General features: G+C 46.6%; 1 protein-coding gene across 1 annotated transcript in view; it reads left to right on the plus strand.

Moving 5' to 3' along the window:
- Positions 1-15,672, plus strand: part of flt4 (fms related receptor tyrosine kinase 4) — a 620,139-nt gene that overhangs the window by 516,086 nt on the left and 88,381 nt on the right. Inside the window, exon 11 of the mRNA XM_072512680.1 lies at positions 14,186-14,327. Within this exon, the coding sequence (XP_072368781.1) occupies positions 14,186-14,327 (142 nt within the window). The remainder of the gene's footprint in view (positions 1-14,185; positions 14,328-15,672) is intronic.

Below are 15,672 nucleotides of genomic sequence, written 5' to 3' on the forward strand. Positions count from 1 at the left end.
CTCCTAACCTCTGGCTAAAAATCCTCTCCTCAACTCCCCTCTGATCCTCCTGCCAGTAACTTTAAATTTATGGCCCCTAGTTAATAGCCTCTCTGCTAATGCAGATAGCTCATTCCTATCCACTTTATCTCGGCCCTTCATAATTGTGCCCACTTCAGTTAAAACCCCCTCAGCCTCCTCCATTCTGTGGTGGGATGGTAGCAGAGTGGCAAAGTTGCTGGGCGAGTAACTCAGTGGGAATGCGAGTTCAGATCCCAACGTGACACCTTTCGGGATTCAAATCCATTTCATAAAATCCGAAGTGTAAAGCTAGTCTCAGTAATGGTCCCTTGGCAGCCACCCCATCTGGTTTGTTCATGTCCATTAGGGAAGAAAATCGGCCATCCTTATCCAGTCTTCAGTTAATCTTCAGTTCAGTTCAGTCTTCATTCTATAATTAAGAAAGCCCACCAACGACTCTACTTTCTCAGAAGACTAAGGAAATTTGGCATGTCAGCTACAACTCTCACCGACTTTTACAGATGCCCCACAGAAAGCATTCTTTCTGGTTGTATCACAGCTTGGTATGAATCCTGCTCTGCCCAAGACCGCAGGAAACTACAAAAGGTTGTGAATGTAGCCCAGTCCATCACGCAAACCAGCCTCCCATCCATTGACTCTGTCTACAATTCCTGCTGCCTCGGAAAGGCAGCCAGCCTAATTAAGGACCCCACGCACCCTGGACATACTCTCTTCCACCTTCTTCTGTCAGGAAAAAGATACCAAAGTTTGAGGTCACGTACCAACCGACTCAAGAACAGCTTCTACAAGATGATCAGAGGATTGGATAGGGTGGGCAGTGAGAGCCTTTTCCCCCAGATGGTGATTTCTAGCACGAGGGGACATAGCTTTAAATTGAGGGGAGATAGATATAGGACAGATGTCAGAGGTAGGTTCTTTACTCAGAGAGTAGTAAGGGTGTGGAATGCCCTGCCTGCAACAGTGGTGGACTCACCAACACTAAGGGCATTCAAATGGTCATTGGATAGACATATGGATGATAAGGGAATAGTGTAGATGGGCTTTAGAGTGGTTTCACAAGTCGGCGCAACATCGAGGGCCGAAGGGCCTGTACTGCGCTGTAATGTTCTATGTTCTTCCCTACTGCCATCAGACTTTTGAATGGACCTACCTCGTATTAAGTTGATCTCTTCTCTACACCCCAGCTATAACTGTAACATTATATTCTGCAGTTTCTCCTTCCTTCCCTATGTACGGTATGCATTGTTTGTACAGCATGCAAGAAACAATACTTTTCAACAATAATAAATCAAATCAAATCAGTCAGGCCCACATATTGTCCTGAGATTGAGACCTTCTGTCTTGGATGCTAGGACTGGGACCTGGTCCTTAGACAGACTGTAGACATACTCTGAGATCTACTTCACACTTGTTTATTAGTAAAGCATCAAAACAGGTTACAGGGTAGGCACATAGCGCTCTTCTGGGGCAGGTGTGACCTGTATAAGAAGGACGGGTTGCATCTAAAGTGGAGAGGCATAAATATCCTGGCCACGAGGTTTGCTAGTGTCACACGGGAGGGTTTAAATTAGTATGGCAGGGGGGTGGGTACCGGAGCAATAGGACAGAAGGTGAAAAGATTGAGGGAGAACTAGGAAATAGGGCCACTATGGCTCTGATGAAGAGCAGACAGGGAGATGTTGCTGAAAACAGAGGGAGTGGCGGCCTGAAGTGCATATGTTTTAATACAAGAAGTATAACTGGTAAAGCAGATGAACTTAGAGTTTGGATTAGTACTTGGAACTATGATGTTGTTGCCATTAAAGAGACCTGGTTGAGGGAAGGACAGGATTGGCAGCTAAACGGTCCAGGATTTAGATGTTTCAGGCGGGATAGAGGGGGATGTAAAAGGGTTGGAGGAGTTGCACTACTGGTTCGGGAGAATATCACAGCTGTACTATGGGAGGATACCTCAGAGGGCAGCGAAGCTATATGGGTAGAGATCAGGAATAAGAAGGGTGCAGTCACAATGTTGCGGGTCTACTACAGGCCACCCAACAGCCAGTGGGAGATAGAGGAACAGATAGGTAGACAGATTTTGGAAAGGAGTAAAAGCAACAGGGTTGTGGTGATGGGAGACTTCAACTTCCCCAATATTGACTGGGACTCACTTAGTGCCAGGGGCTTAGACGGGGCAGAGTTTGTAAGGAGCATCCAGGAGGGCTTCTTAAAACAATATGTCGATAGTCCAACTAGGGAAGGGGCTGTACTGGACCTGGTATTGGGGAATGAGCCCGGCCAGGTGGTAGAAGTTTCAGTAGGGCAGCATTTCGGGAACAGTGACCACAATTCAGTAAGTTTTTAAATGCTGGTGGACAAGGATAAGAGTGGTCCTAGGGTGAATGTGCTAAATTGGGGAAAGGCTAATTATAACAATATTAGGCAGGAACTGAGGAACCTACATTGGGGGTGAATGTTTGAGGGTAAATCAACATCTGACTTGTGGGAGGCTTTCAAATGTCAGTTGAAAGGAATTCAGGACCGGCATGTTCCTATGAGGAAGAAAGATAAATATGGCATATTTCGGGAACCTTGGATAACGAGAGATATTGTAGGCCTTGTCAAAAAGAAAAAGGAGGCATTTGTCAGGGCTAGAAGGCTGGGAACAGACAAAGCCTGTGTGGAATATAAGGAAAGTAGGAAGGAACTTAAGCAAGGAGTCAAGAGGGCTAAAAGGGGTCACGGAAAGTCATTGGCAAATAGGGTTAAGGAAAATCCCAAGGCTTTTTACACATACATAAAAAGCAAGAGGGTAGCCAGGGAAAAGGTTGGTCCACTGAAGGACAGGGGAGGGAATCTATGTGTGAAACCAAAGGAAATGGACAAGGTACTAAATGAATACTGTGCATCAGTATTCACCAAAGAGAAGGAATTGGTGGATGTTGAGTCTGGAGAAGGGTGTGTAGATAGCTTGGGTCACATTGAGATCCAAAAAGAAGAGGTGTTGGGCGTCTTGAAAAATATTAAAGTGGATCAGTCCCCAGGGCCTGATGGGATCCACCCCAGAATACTGAAGGAGGCAAGAGAGGAAATTGCTGAGGCCTTGACAGAAATCTTTGGATCCTCACTGTCTTCAGGTGATGTCCCGGAGGACTGGAGAATAGCCAATGTTGTTCCTTTGTTTAAGAAGGGTAGCAAGGATAATCCAGGGAACTACAGGCTGGTGAGCCTTACATCAGTGGTAGGGAAATTACTGGAGAGAATTCTTCGAGACAGGATCAACTCCCATTTGGAAGCAAGTGGATGTATTAGCGAGAGGCAGCACGGTTTTGTGAAGGGGAGGTTGTGTCTCACTAACATGATAGAGTTTTTCGAGGAGGTCACAAAGATGATTGATGCAGGTAGGGCAGTGGATGTTGTCTATATGGACTTCAGTAAGGCCTTTGACAAGGTCCCTCATGGCAGACTGGTACAAAAGGTGAAGTCACACCGAATCAGAGATGAGCTGGCAAGATGGATACAGAACTGGCTAGGTCATAGAAGGCAGAGAGTAGCAATGGAAGGGTGCTTTTCTGATTGGAGGGCTGTGACTAGTGGTGTTCCACAGGGTTCAGTCATTGGCGAATTGGCTGGGACCTTTGTTGTTCATAGTATATATAAACTATTTGGAGGAAAATGTAACTGGTATGATTAGTAAGTTTGCGGACGACACAAAGGTTGGTGGAATTTCGGATAGCGATGAGGACTGTCAGAGGATACAGCAGGATTTAGATTGTTTGGAGACTTGGGCGGAGAGATGGCAGATGGAGTTTAATCCGGACAAATGTGAGGGAATGCATTTTGGAAGGTCTAATACAGGTAGGGAATATACAGTGAATGGTAGAACCCTCAAGAGTATTGACAGTCAGAGAGATCTATGTTTACAGGTCTACAGGTCACTAAAAGGGGCAACACAGGTGGAGAAGGTAGTCAAGAAGGCATACGGCATGCTTGACTTCATTGGCCGGGACATTGAGTATAAAAATTGGCAAGTCATGTTGCAGCTGTATAGAACTTTAGTTAGGCCACGCTTGGAATATAGTGTTCAATTCTGGTCGCCACACTACCAGAAGGATGTGAAGGGTGCAGAAGAGATTTATCAGGATGCTGCCTGGTATGGAGGGCATTAGCTATGAGGAGAGGTTGAATAAACTTGGTTTGTTCTCACTGGAACGACGGAGGTTGAGGGGCGACCTGATAGAGGTCCACAAAATTATGAGGGGCATAGACAGAGTGGATAGTCAGAGACTTTTCTTTAAGGGTAGAGTGGTCAATTACTAGGGGGCATAGGTTTAAGGTGAGAGGGGCAAGGTTTAGAGTAGATGTACGAGGTAAGTTTTTTACACAGAGGGGAGTGGGTGCCAGGAACTCGCTGACGGCGGAGGTGGTGGAAGCAGGGACGATAGTGACATTTAAGGGGCATCTTGACAAATACATGAATAGGATGGGAATAGAGGGATACGGACCCAGGAAGTGTAGAAGATTTTAGTTTAGATGGACAGCATGGTCGCGCAGGCTTGGAGGGCTGAAGGGCCTGTCCCTGTGCTGTACTTTTCTTTGTTCTTTGCATGATTCCAACCTCTCTCGCGTGAGAGAGAGAGAGAGCGAGAGAGCGAGAGAAAGAAATAGAGACAGAAAGACTTAACACTTAACTGACTAGTGTCAGTGGTACATTATCAGATTTAGCATATCCCATCTGCTAACCCTTTGTACACCTCTCCCAAGTATGCTTTCCAACAGGGGTGGCGCAGTAGTTAGCACTACTGTCTCATGGTGCCGAGGTCCCAGGTTCGATCCCGGCTCTGGGTCTCTGTCCGTGTGGAGTTTGCACATTCTCCCCGTGTTTGCGTGGGTTTCGCCCCCACAACCCAAAGATGTGCAGGGTAGGTGGATTTGTCATGTTAAGTTGCCACTTAATTGGAAAAAATGAATTGGGTGCTCTAAATCTATGTTAAAAAGGTATGCTATCCTACCTTTTAGCAACAACGCCAAATTGTCTTTAGCTATTTTACATTACATTTCTCTAACTTCCTTTGTACAAACTACAGGTGCTCCTCAACCCCAACTCCCACTCTTCCCCTCCCCAAGTCACAGTTCTGGGTGCTTCAATCTCCCAGGGTGTTCTTGGCCCTCAGGGGAAGATGGCCTTGGAGACATGAGATTCTGCATCTGGTACGACATCATCGTCTGCAGAATAGGGCAGCCAATTAGCAGCAATGCTGTCAGAACAGCTGGGAAGCCGAGTATATTTTTCAGAGCGACCAAACGGCATTAACAACAAAGACGTTTCAACGAAAGACCCATCCAAAAGAGATGACTGAAGAGAATCAACCTTTGGACTCACTGGTCTGAGAGGAGAAGAACCCAGGACACTCGGAGGAAAGTGTGGCTCACTCGAAGCACACAAGGTGAAAGATCTTCTGAAGAATAATGATCTTCAACGCCAGGGAAAACTGTCACATCCGTATCATGGACTGCCGTATCAAAGACTGAAAAGGCATTGAGGATTAATGAACTTAAACGATGAAGGAAAAACAACCAACTCCATGTGAGATGTCAGCAAAAGAAGAAGAGATGATTTCCCAATGATATTTTAGGGCGATTGTCTACTTTCTGTAGGCAACAGTAAGGGAGTCACTCCTCTCTCTGTAGAGGCTACTCCAGTACAGGCAATGGGAAGAATTGCTAAGAATATGGTGACAAGACAGCCTCATCTTCTGTAATGAGACACATTTCCTGTCGTCAATCAACCCTGGGGCAAGATTGCTTACAGGATCCTGCAAGTTCACTGGCTGCCAGCTCGGGTAAAAGAAGACTTTCAGCTGGCACTGAAGTATGTCTGACAACTGACCCTCACACTGGGAAGATGCCAACTCTTTAGCAGTGTGGTCCTCTATGGACTCTAACTATGAGATCACTCTGTAATGCAAGGGTTTCTTCCTCGTCGCTCTCTAGAAAGAGCCAATTCAGGTCCAGCAGGTCTTCATGAGGATGGTCACCGTCTGCTGCAGTGCTTTCTGTATCCTCCATCTCTGGCCTGACTTCGTGAAGAACTGAGATTCATAACTTCCTTGTCTGCCCTGGATCAAAGGAACTTACTGCTGAGCGTATAGACTTCCTCAGCCTCTGAAGGTTGATTTTTCACTGCTTCTATATAAACAGCTGAAGATTGTTGAATGAAAGACAGTGAGTCATTCAATTGATGCGCATCATCTGCTTTTTCTAGGATTCCTGTAAATATGCCAACATGGCCACTCAACAGGGGTGTAAAGAACATCGAGTGAATAAATGATCCATCTCTCCTTGTCGCTAAGAGGAGCTATAACCCTACCATTGATTGGAAGGTCTATGTTGCCTGGAACTTGCCACTCGATGTCTGATGGATAAAGAGTAATCAGCTGAAGCCAGTCAAGCTCATTGGCTGATACAGCCTCTCCAGTATTGACTTTTTAAAAAGTAATAAAGCCTTGAACTTGGATGGCAACTAACCCGTAGTTTGGATAAAATTATCTACTTCCCTTAGGAATACTGTAGGATTGTCGTTTTCTGGACTTTCCATCGATTGGAAGGCATGTGTTTCCGAAATACTTTCTGGTCTTCAACTGCAATTAATATTGCTGGATTTACAGAAATGCTTGAAATGTCCAGTTTTACTAGACGGGAAGAATTCAGCGCCCCCAGCGAGCCAGTCTTGGCGTCTATGCTGGGTTTTCACAATAAGAACATGTCAAAGTGGCCGTCCGCACAGAGTTGCGGTTGATTTGGTGGGCCTTCCTATGGATGGGGCCACTGCCGTGGGCCTGCCCAATTTCAGAGTCATGTGAGGCCTCAGTCACCATGAATATTAGCCTCATCCAACGCTCGAAGCTCGGCCTGCTTCACACACTGGACCGTTTGATCCAATGTATGATCATCCTTGGTCTGCAGAAAGTCAGATCACGGATTAGCTCATCCTTCAGTGTCTTGTGTCCACAAGAACTGTCTTGGCGATGCAAGTCAGTTTGGAATAATTCATTCGATTCCCCAGGTCATTGCCAGCATTGCTTAAAATGTGTTTTTTCAATTACTACATTTTGCTTCAGGCTAAAATAGGTGTCAAAGGTTTGATAATGGAATCAAAGTCTGCAGTGGACTCCTGCACACTCTTCCTTAGGAGAACGTTATCTGCTTTTATGAGCCTACTGTTTGAAGAAGGGCACAGAGAGGGCATCGTCAGCCACACGCATGGTTTACAGTGGTGGAAGGAGTGCAGGTGAATGAAGGGTTGGGGGGTCTGAAGAGGGAGGGGTTGGGGGAGGGTTGGGGTCGCATGGAGAGTTGGGGGGGTGGATGCTCGCTTGGGGGTAGAAAGGTCTGGGGGGGATGGAGGGCGTTGGTGGATTGGATTGGATTGGATTTGTTTATTGTCACGTGTACCGAGATACAGTGAAAAGTATTTTTCTGCGAGCAGCTCAACAGATCATTAAGTACATGAGAAGAAAAGGGAATTAAAGAAAATACATTATAGGGCAACACAACACATACAATGTAACTACATAAGCACTAGCATCGGATGAAGCATACAGGGTGTAGTGTTAATGAGGTCAGTCCATAAGAGGGTCATTTAGGAGTCTGGTGACAGTGGGGAAGAAGCTGTTTTTGAGTCTGTTCGTGCGTGTTCTCAGACTTCTGTATCTCCTGCCCGATGGAAGAAGTTGGAAGAGTGAGTAAGCCGGATGGGAGGGATCTTTGATTATGCTGCCCGCTTTCCCCAGGCAGCGGGAGGTGTAGATGGAGTCAATGGATGGGAGGCAGGTTCGTGTGATGGACTGGGCTGTGTTCACGACTCTCTGACGTTTCTTGCGGTCCTGGGCCGAGCAGTTGCCATACCAGGCTGTGATGCAGCCAGATAGGATGCTTTCTATGGTGCATCTGTAATAGTTGGTAAGGGTTAATGTGGACATGCCGAATGGGTGTCTACTCACCCGTGCTGCCCTGTGTAGGTCGTTGACCTTTTTTTCTGGCACTGGAGGCCAGTCCTCCTGGTCATACTCCCCGAGCTCACAGCCATCGCCACCTTGTCCCAGGCAGCACTGGCCCTCCTGGACCCTCGGGGGAACAGGACATCCCTCCTGGCCTGCACAGCGTCTAGGGGCTTTCCCAGGTCTGCATCTCCGAATCTTGGGGCCGGTCTCCTGGACGCCATTGTTGCGTGCTGGCGAGGGTTGGCTGACTAAGTGATGCTCGACCTAGTTAGTGGGGAGCTGATGAGCGCAGTGCAGGCGAATCAGCTGGAGAGCCTTCATTTGCGGTGAGAAGCCCTTGAGGCCTCGTTACATGGACCAATTAACATTGACTAGCGTTGCCAGCCTCGCTGGGCCAAGCACCGAGAAGCTCGCGGCAATCCCCGCTCGCTACAAGAGTTAGAAATCTTTCCGGAGAATCGGGTCCTTTATTTCCTATCTACCAACCAGTTTTGTATCCACAACATTGAATAATGGATACACAGCATTGGATAAAGAGAAAATTGGGATGTTTATGGCAGATATCTAGGGCTCAAAACAGCAGAAGCCCTAGAGGCGTATAGAATGTGCAAGAGGAAACTTAAAAAGGAAATTAAGAGAGCAAAAAGGGGACATGAAAGGATACTGGCAGGTAAAATATAGGAAAATCCTAAGTTGTTTTACAAGGGTATTAAGGGTAAAAGGATAACTAGGGAATGAGTAGGGCCCATTAAGGACCACAGTGGTGATTTGTGTGGAGTAGGAGGATGTAGGTAGCGCTCTAAATGAATACTTTGGGTGGGATTCTCCCGTACCCGGCGGGGCGGGGGGTCCCGGCGGGACAGAGTGGCGTGAACCACTCCGGCGTCGGGCCGCCCGAAAGGTGCGGCGTCAGCAGAGAATCCAGCCCCATATTCCTTTGCTTCCTGCCACGGAGCCAACTTTGGATCCAACTTTCCAATTTCAATGGCTTTTGTTTTCCTCACCAGCCTGCCATCTGGGGCCTTGTCGAAGGTCTTGCTGAAATGCATTCAGAATACAGCAAACGGAACTACCATCATCCTTGTTGGCACCTCAAAAACTTCAGTCAAGTTTGTCAGGCCAAACTTCCCCTGAACAATTTCATGCTGACCCTTCATGGTATTCCTTTCTAAACAATTTATACCGTCCCTCAGAATGTTTTCCAAGGTTCGGCTGATTGACCTGGAATTACTGGGAGTATCACTTCCTCCATTGTAAACAATGTTGCAATGTTAGCAGTGTTCCTTCACCTTGCCTGCAACTGGAGAGGATTGGAAGATGATATTCAGAGCCTCTGCCATCTCCTCCCTGGCTTCTTTTACCAGCCTGGGATACTTCGCACACAGGCCTGGAGATTTATTTACTTTAAGAAGTGATAAACCCCTTAATATTTCCTCTCTCATTACATTTAACAAATCCAATTCTTTACACTTCTTCCTCTTAACTACAATGACTGCATCACCCCCTCTTCTGTGAAAAAAGTGCAAATATTCATTAAGAGTCGTAAGACCAGAGACCATAAGATGTAGGAGCAGATGTAGGCCACTCTGCCCATCCAGTCTGCTCCGCCATTCAAGGAGATCATGCTTTGATAATCCCCAACTCCAGTTTCCTGCCTTATTCCCATAACCCTTGATTCACTTGCTTATTAAAAATCTGTATCTCAGCCTTGAACATACTTAACAACCCAGCCTCTACAGCTCTCTGCGGTAAAGAATTCCACAGATTCGCCACCCTCTGAGAGAAGAAATCCCTCCTCACCTCCGCCTTAAATAGATGACCCCTTGCTGTGAGATTCTGCCCTCTGGTCCTAGACTCGCCCACAAGAGGAAACATCCTCTCAGCATTTACCCTGTCAAGCCCCTGAGAATTCTTTATGTCTCAATAATGTCACCTCTCATTCTTCTAAACACCAATGAGTACAGACCCAATCTACTCAACCCCACCTCATAATAAAATCCCTCCATACCCAGGATTAATCTGGTGAACCTTCTCTGGAATGTCTCCAATGTCAGTATATCTTTCCTTAGATAAGGGGATCAAAATTGTTCATTGTATTCCAGGTGTGGTCTAACTAGTGCCTTGTATAGTTTTCGCAGCACTCCCTATTTTTATACTCCATTCCCTTTTAAATAAAGGCCAACATTCCATTTCCTTCCCAATTACCTATTGAACCTGCATGTTAGCTTTTTGTGATTTATGCCCCAGCTCCCTCTGTGCTGCAGCTTCCTGCAGCCTTTCTCCATTTAAATAATATTCAGCTCCTTTATTCTACCTACCAAAGTGCATAACTTCATATTTTCCTGCATTATATTCCATCTGCCAAGTTTTTGTCCACTCACCTAATCTGTCTACATCCCTCTGTAGACTCTCTGTGTCATCCTCACCATTTGCCGCCCCAATTATTATTGTGTCCTCGGCACTCTTGGCAACATTTCATTCACTTCCAAGTCATTAATATATATTGTGAATAATTGTGATTCTGTGGCACTTCACTATTTCGAGGCTGCCACCTGAAAAAGCTCCTCTTATCCCATCTCTCTGTCTTCTATCAGTTAGCCAATCCTCTACCCATGCTAATATATTACCCCCAACATCATGGGCTCTTATTTTATTAAATAGCGTTTTGTGTGGTACCTTAACAAAAGCTTTTTGGAAATCCAAGTATATTACATCTACTGGTTCCCTTTCATCTATCCTGCACGTTACCACCTCAAAGAATTCTAATAGATTTGTCAGGCATGATTTCCACTTCACAAAGCCATGCTGACTCTGTTTGATTATATTATGTATTTCTAAATGCTCTGTTCTTACATCCTTTATAATGGACTCTAACATTTTCCCAATGACAGAAGTTAAGCTAACTGGTCTATAGTTACTTGCTTTTTGTCTCCCTCCTTTTTTGAATAAAGGTGTTACACTGGCAGTTTTCCAATCCTCATGCTCACGTCTCCCACCTCAACACGTAAGTTGTCTTCTTGGCCCTACTCTTTCCTTATTATCCTTTTGCACTTCGTATATTTGCAAAATATTTTGGGGCATTTCTTGATCTTACTTGCCAATACTTCTTCACACCCTCTTTTTGCTATCCTAATTTCCTTTATAATTTCACCCCTGCCCTCTCTGTGCTCCTCAAGGTTTCCTGTAGTCTCAAGCACTCAATATCTGAAATCAGCATCTGCTTTTTTGTCTTATCCAAGTCTGTTTGATCTTTGGACTCTCAGGATTTGTGAATCCTTCACTCTGCATCTGAGAACATATCTGTTCTGAATCCTCTACCTCCTCCTTGAATAATCTGACTGCTCTGACACTGATTCACCTTCAGATAGCTGTCTCTATCTTAACTTTGCCAATTCACATCTCAGCTTTGTAAAATTAACCTTCCCCCAATTTAAAACTTTTCCTCTTTGGCCTATTCCATAATTACTCTAAATCTAACTGATTTATGATCACTATTACCAAAAGGCTCTCCCTTTGATATCCCTTCCACTTGCCCAGCTTCATTCCTTAAAACAATGTCCAGAACTGAACGTTTTGTTGGGTTTCCTACCTAATGGCATGCTCTCCCAAAAACACTTGAAGAGTTGTGTGCCTTCTATAATTTTTACACAGGTTTTAGCCCAGCTATTGTTAGGGTAGTTGAAATCCTCTACTGTCATCATTCTATTACGGGTGGCACAGTGGTTAGCACTGCTGCCTAATAGTGCCAGGGACCCGGGTTCAATTACAACCTTGGGTGACTTTGTGGAGTTTGCACGTTCTCCCTGTGTCTGCGTGGGTTTCCTCCGGGTACTCCGGTTTCCTCCCACAGTCCAAAGATGTGCAGGTTAGGTGAAGTGGCCATGCTAAATTGCCCCTTAGTGTCCCAAAGGGTCGGTGGGGTTACTGGGTTACGGGGATAGGGTGGGGGCCTGAAGTAAGGTGCTCTTTCAGAGGGTCAGTGCAGACTTGAAGGGCTGAATGGCCTCCTTGTGCACTGTGATCTATGATTCTATTGTTTCTGACCTTAACGGCAATTTGCCTATTGACATATTTGTCTCCCACTGACTGTTTGGCCGTCTATAACACACTCCCGGCAAGGTGATTGCCCTTTCTTATTCTTTAGTTCAACACGTGTGACCCCCATTGGGTGAATCTTCTGACAGATCCTCCCTCCTCACAGTTTGAATTTTTAAAAATGCAATATGACAACCTCCCCTCCCGCTATATTTTATGTTGCACCCTGTCCTGTCTGAAAACTCTTTACGCGGGAATTCCTTCTCTTTTCGAAGGCATAGCTGTGGTTTTGTAGCTCTGGTGTCTTCCATGTGCTCAGCCCATCAACAAAAACAACTTGCATTTATATAACACCTCTAAGGTAATCAAAGATCCTCAGGTGCTTCTCAGCCTGTAATGGGCTATTGCCGGAATATTGTCGGGGGCCCACGGCCTTTGCAGTGTCCAGTGCCTTCAGCCTTGTCTTGATATCACGTGGGGTGAATCGAATTGGCTGAAGACGGACGTCTGTGATGCTGGGGACCCCCCGGAGGAGACCGAGGTGGATCATCCGCTCGGCACTTCTGGCTGAAGGTTGTTGCGAATGCCTCAGCAAATGTCTTGGAGGAATATAGGGATGGAGGAGGTTACAATGGGAGAGAGTGGCCTCTGGTCGAATAGTCACATCTGGAGTAAGAAAGGCATGGATGAAGGTTTCAGCAGAAGAGCCGAGGCAGCTGTGGAGCCAGGGCAATAGCAGAGAGGGGGAAGTCAGCAGTCTTGGTGTCAGCGGTGGCTGCAATCTCATCTCAGAGTCAAACATGTCACCGAGGTTGCGAGCAACCTGGTTGAGCCTCAGACAGTTGCCAGAGAGTGGGATGGAGTTGATAGCTGGGGAATGTATTTAGCCGCAGGGACTAAAGCCGTTGGCTTCAGTGTTCCCAATGTTTAACTGGAGGATCGTTCTGCCCGCCCAGCTCTGGAGGTCAGACGTGCAGTCTGACAATTTAGCAACAGTGGAGGAGTCGAGGTAGGTGGTGGTGAGGTGGAGCTGGGTGTCGCCAGAGGAGATAGGAAAATGCTGAGCTTTTAGTTGATGCTACCAAAGGGCAGCATGTAGAGGAGAAAGAGAATAGATGTAAAAATAAATCCTTGAAGATACCAAGTGTAATAGTGCAGCAATGGGAACCAGGCCATTGATGACACGATGCTCTAGCTGTGAGCAGATCGATAAGACCAGAACCAGGCGACTGCAGTCCCGTCCAGCTGGGTGGCAGTGGAGAGGCTTTGGAAGAGGATGGCGTGGTCAAAGACTGTGACAGCTCGAGAAGAATGAGGAGGGAATGTTTCCTCTGTCACAAGCACATTGGATGTCATTTTAGTTTTCGATATGGTACCGATATGGAACACTACTTGGTGCCCCCCTTACCCTCGCCCCCCCCCCCCCCTCCAGCCCTCCCTACACCTTCCCCCCCCCCCCAAAGAATGCTCTGCAGCCACTGAATGCCATCCTAGAGCCTGGCACCAAGAAGGCAACGTGCCATCTCAGAATCATACCTGTGATCCATTAACGACAGACTACCCCATCACTATTGCTTTTCTGACCTTTATCATCCCTCCCCAACCCTGTAAAGCTGAGCCACCTGTGGTGCATTGGACTTTGCTCTGATTGCCCTCCTCAGAGGATCCATCACTCTCACCAGTATTAGGACTGAATACCCACAGTGCATAAAGGGGACATCTGTGAATTTTGACTCCACTCTCGGGTGGATATTTCATTGGAAAATCAATTAAATGGACAATACAGAAACTTACCCAAGCTGGTGCTTACACTCCACCTGAGCCTCCTTCTACCCTTTTTCATCTCAATATAGTCTACTAATCCCTTCTCCCTGCTGTTCACTTGTCTCCCTCAGATGTTTCTCTACTATTTACCTGAATGACTCCTTGTTAAGGAGAACTTTCCAATCAGTAGCAAACCCTACATTCTCATCACTCTCTGGGTGAAGATGTTTCTCCAGAATTCCCTTTCGGGAAACATCCTGTCTACATCCACATCTAATCTTATCAAACCCTTTCATAATTTCAAAGACCTCCGTCAAGTCAGCCCTCAGTCCTCTCGTGTCTGATAGATTTAACCTTTATGCTTGTTTCCCTCACAACCTCAGGGGTCGTCGCGCGACCATGGTGCGTCGACCTCGGGATAGGACCCCCGAGTGCCGAAACTGGTCGAACATCTCAACAGGGAACGCTGTCAACAGGATAGAGAGCATTGAGACAAGCACAGAGATCCTGGAGGGGAGAAACAAGGTAGCCACCCACTTAACAGTCAGCAATAACTTGTATTTATATTGTGCCTTCAATGGAGTAGACCATCCCATCGCACTTCACAGGCGCATTATCAAACAAAATTTGACACTAAGTCACACAAAGAGATAATAGGGTAAGTGAACAAAAGCTTGATCAAAGAGGGATCTTTTAAGGAGAGAATGGTTTAATGGTTTAAGGAGGGAATTCCAGAGCTAAAGGCACAGCCACCATTTGGAACAATTAGTATTGAGGATGAGGAAAGAGACCAGAATTAGAGGAATGCAGAGAACACAACGAGAGCTGAAGGAGATGACAGAGATAGGGAGGGGTAGGGGTTTGGAGGGATTTGAACTCAGTACTTTCTCTCCAACAGTGGAGGTCGCCCTCATTACTGTCCCGCCAACAGTGCATACAAATGAGGAGCAGGACTAAGCTATTCAGCCACATTAGCCTCTCCGCCATTTGATAAGATCATGGATGACTTGATTGTGGCCTCAACTCTAGTTCCCTGTCTACCCCCTTCACTCTTTAGCTTTCTTGTCAAACGAAAATACTTCTAATCCAGCCTTAAAAATATTCAATAACCCTACCTCTGCTGTTCAGTGCAGTAATCCCTCAGTACTGTCCCTCCAACAGTGCAGTGCTCCCTCATTACTCTCTCTCCAACAGTGCAGCACTCCCTCAGTACTGTCTCTCCAACAGTGCAGTGCTCCCTCAGTACTGTCCCTCCAACAGTGCAGCACTCCTTCAGTACTGTCTCTCCAACAGTGCAGCAATCCCTCAGTACTGTCTCTCCAACAGTGCAGCAATCCCTCAGTACTGTCTCTCCAACAGTGCAGTGCTCCCTCAGTACTGTCCCTCCAACAGTGCAGTGCTCTCTCAGTACTGTCCCTCCAACAGTGCAGCACTCCTTCAGTACTGTCTCTCCAACAGTGCAGCAATCCCTCAGTACTGTCTCTCCAACAGTGCAGCACTCCCTCAGAACTGTCACTCCAACAGTGCAGCACTCCCTCAGTACTGTCGCTCCAACAGTGCAGTGCTCCCTCAGTACTGTCTCTCCAACAGTGCAGTGCTCCCTCAGTACTGTCTCTCCAACAGTACAGTGCTCCCTCAGTACTGTCTCTCCAACAGTGCAGCACTCCCTCATTACTCTCTCTCCAACAGTGCAGCACTCCCTCAGTACTGTCTCCTCAACAGTGCAGTGCTCCCACATTACTCTCTCTCCAACAGTGCAGCACTCCCTCAGTACTGTCTCTCCAACAGTGCAGCACTCCCTCATTACTCTCTCTCCAACAGTGCAGCACTCCCTCAGTACTGTCTCTCCAACAGTGCAGTGCTCCCTCAT

Source organism: Scyliorhinus torazame, chromosome 7 (assembly GCF_047496885.1).
Source record: "Scyliorhinus torazame isolate Kashiwa2021f chromosome 7, sScyTor2.1, whole genome shotgun sequence".
In the NCBI taxonomy this organism is placed as follows: domain Eukaryota; kingdom Metazoa; phylum Chordata; class Chondrichthyes; order Carcharhiniformes; family Scyliorhinidae; genus Scyliorhinus; species Scyliorhinus torazame.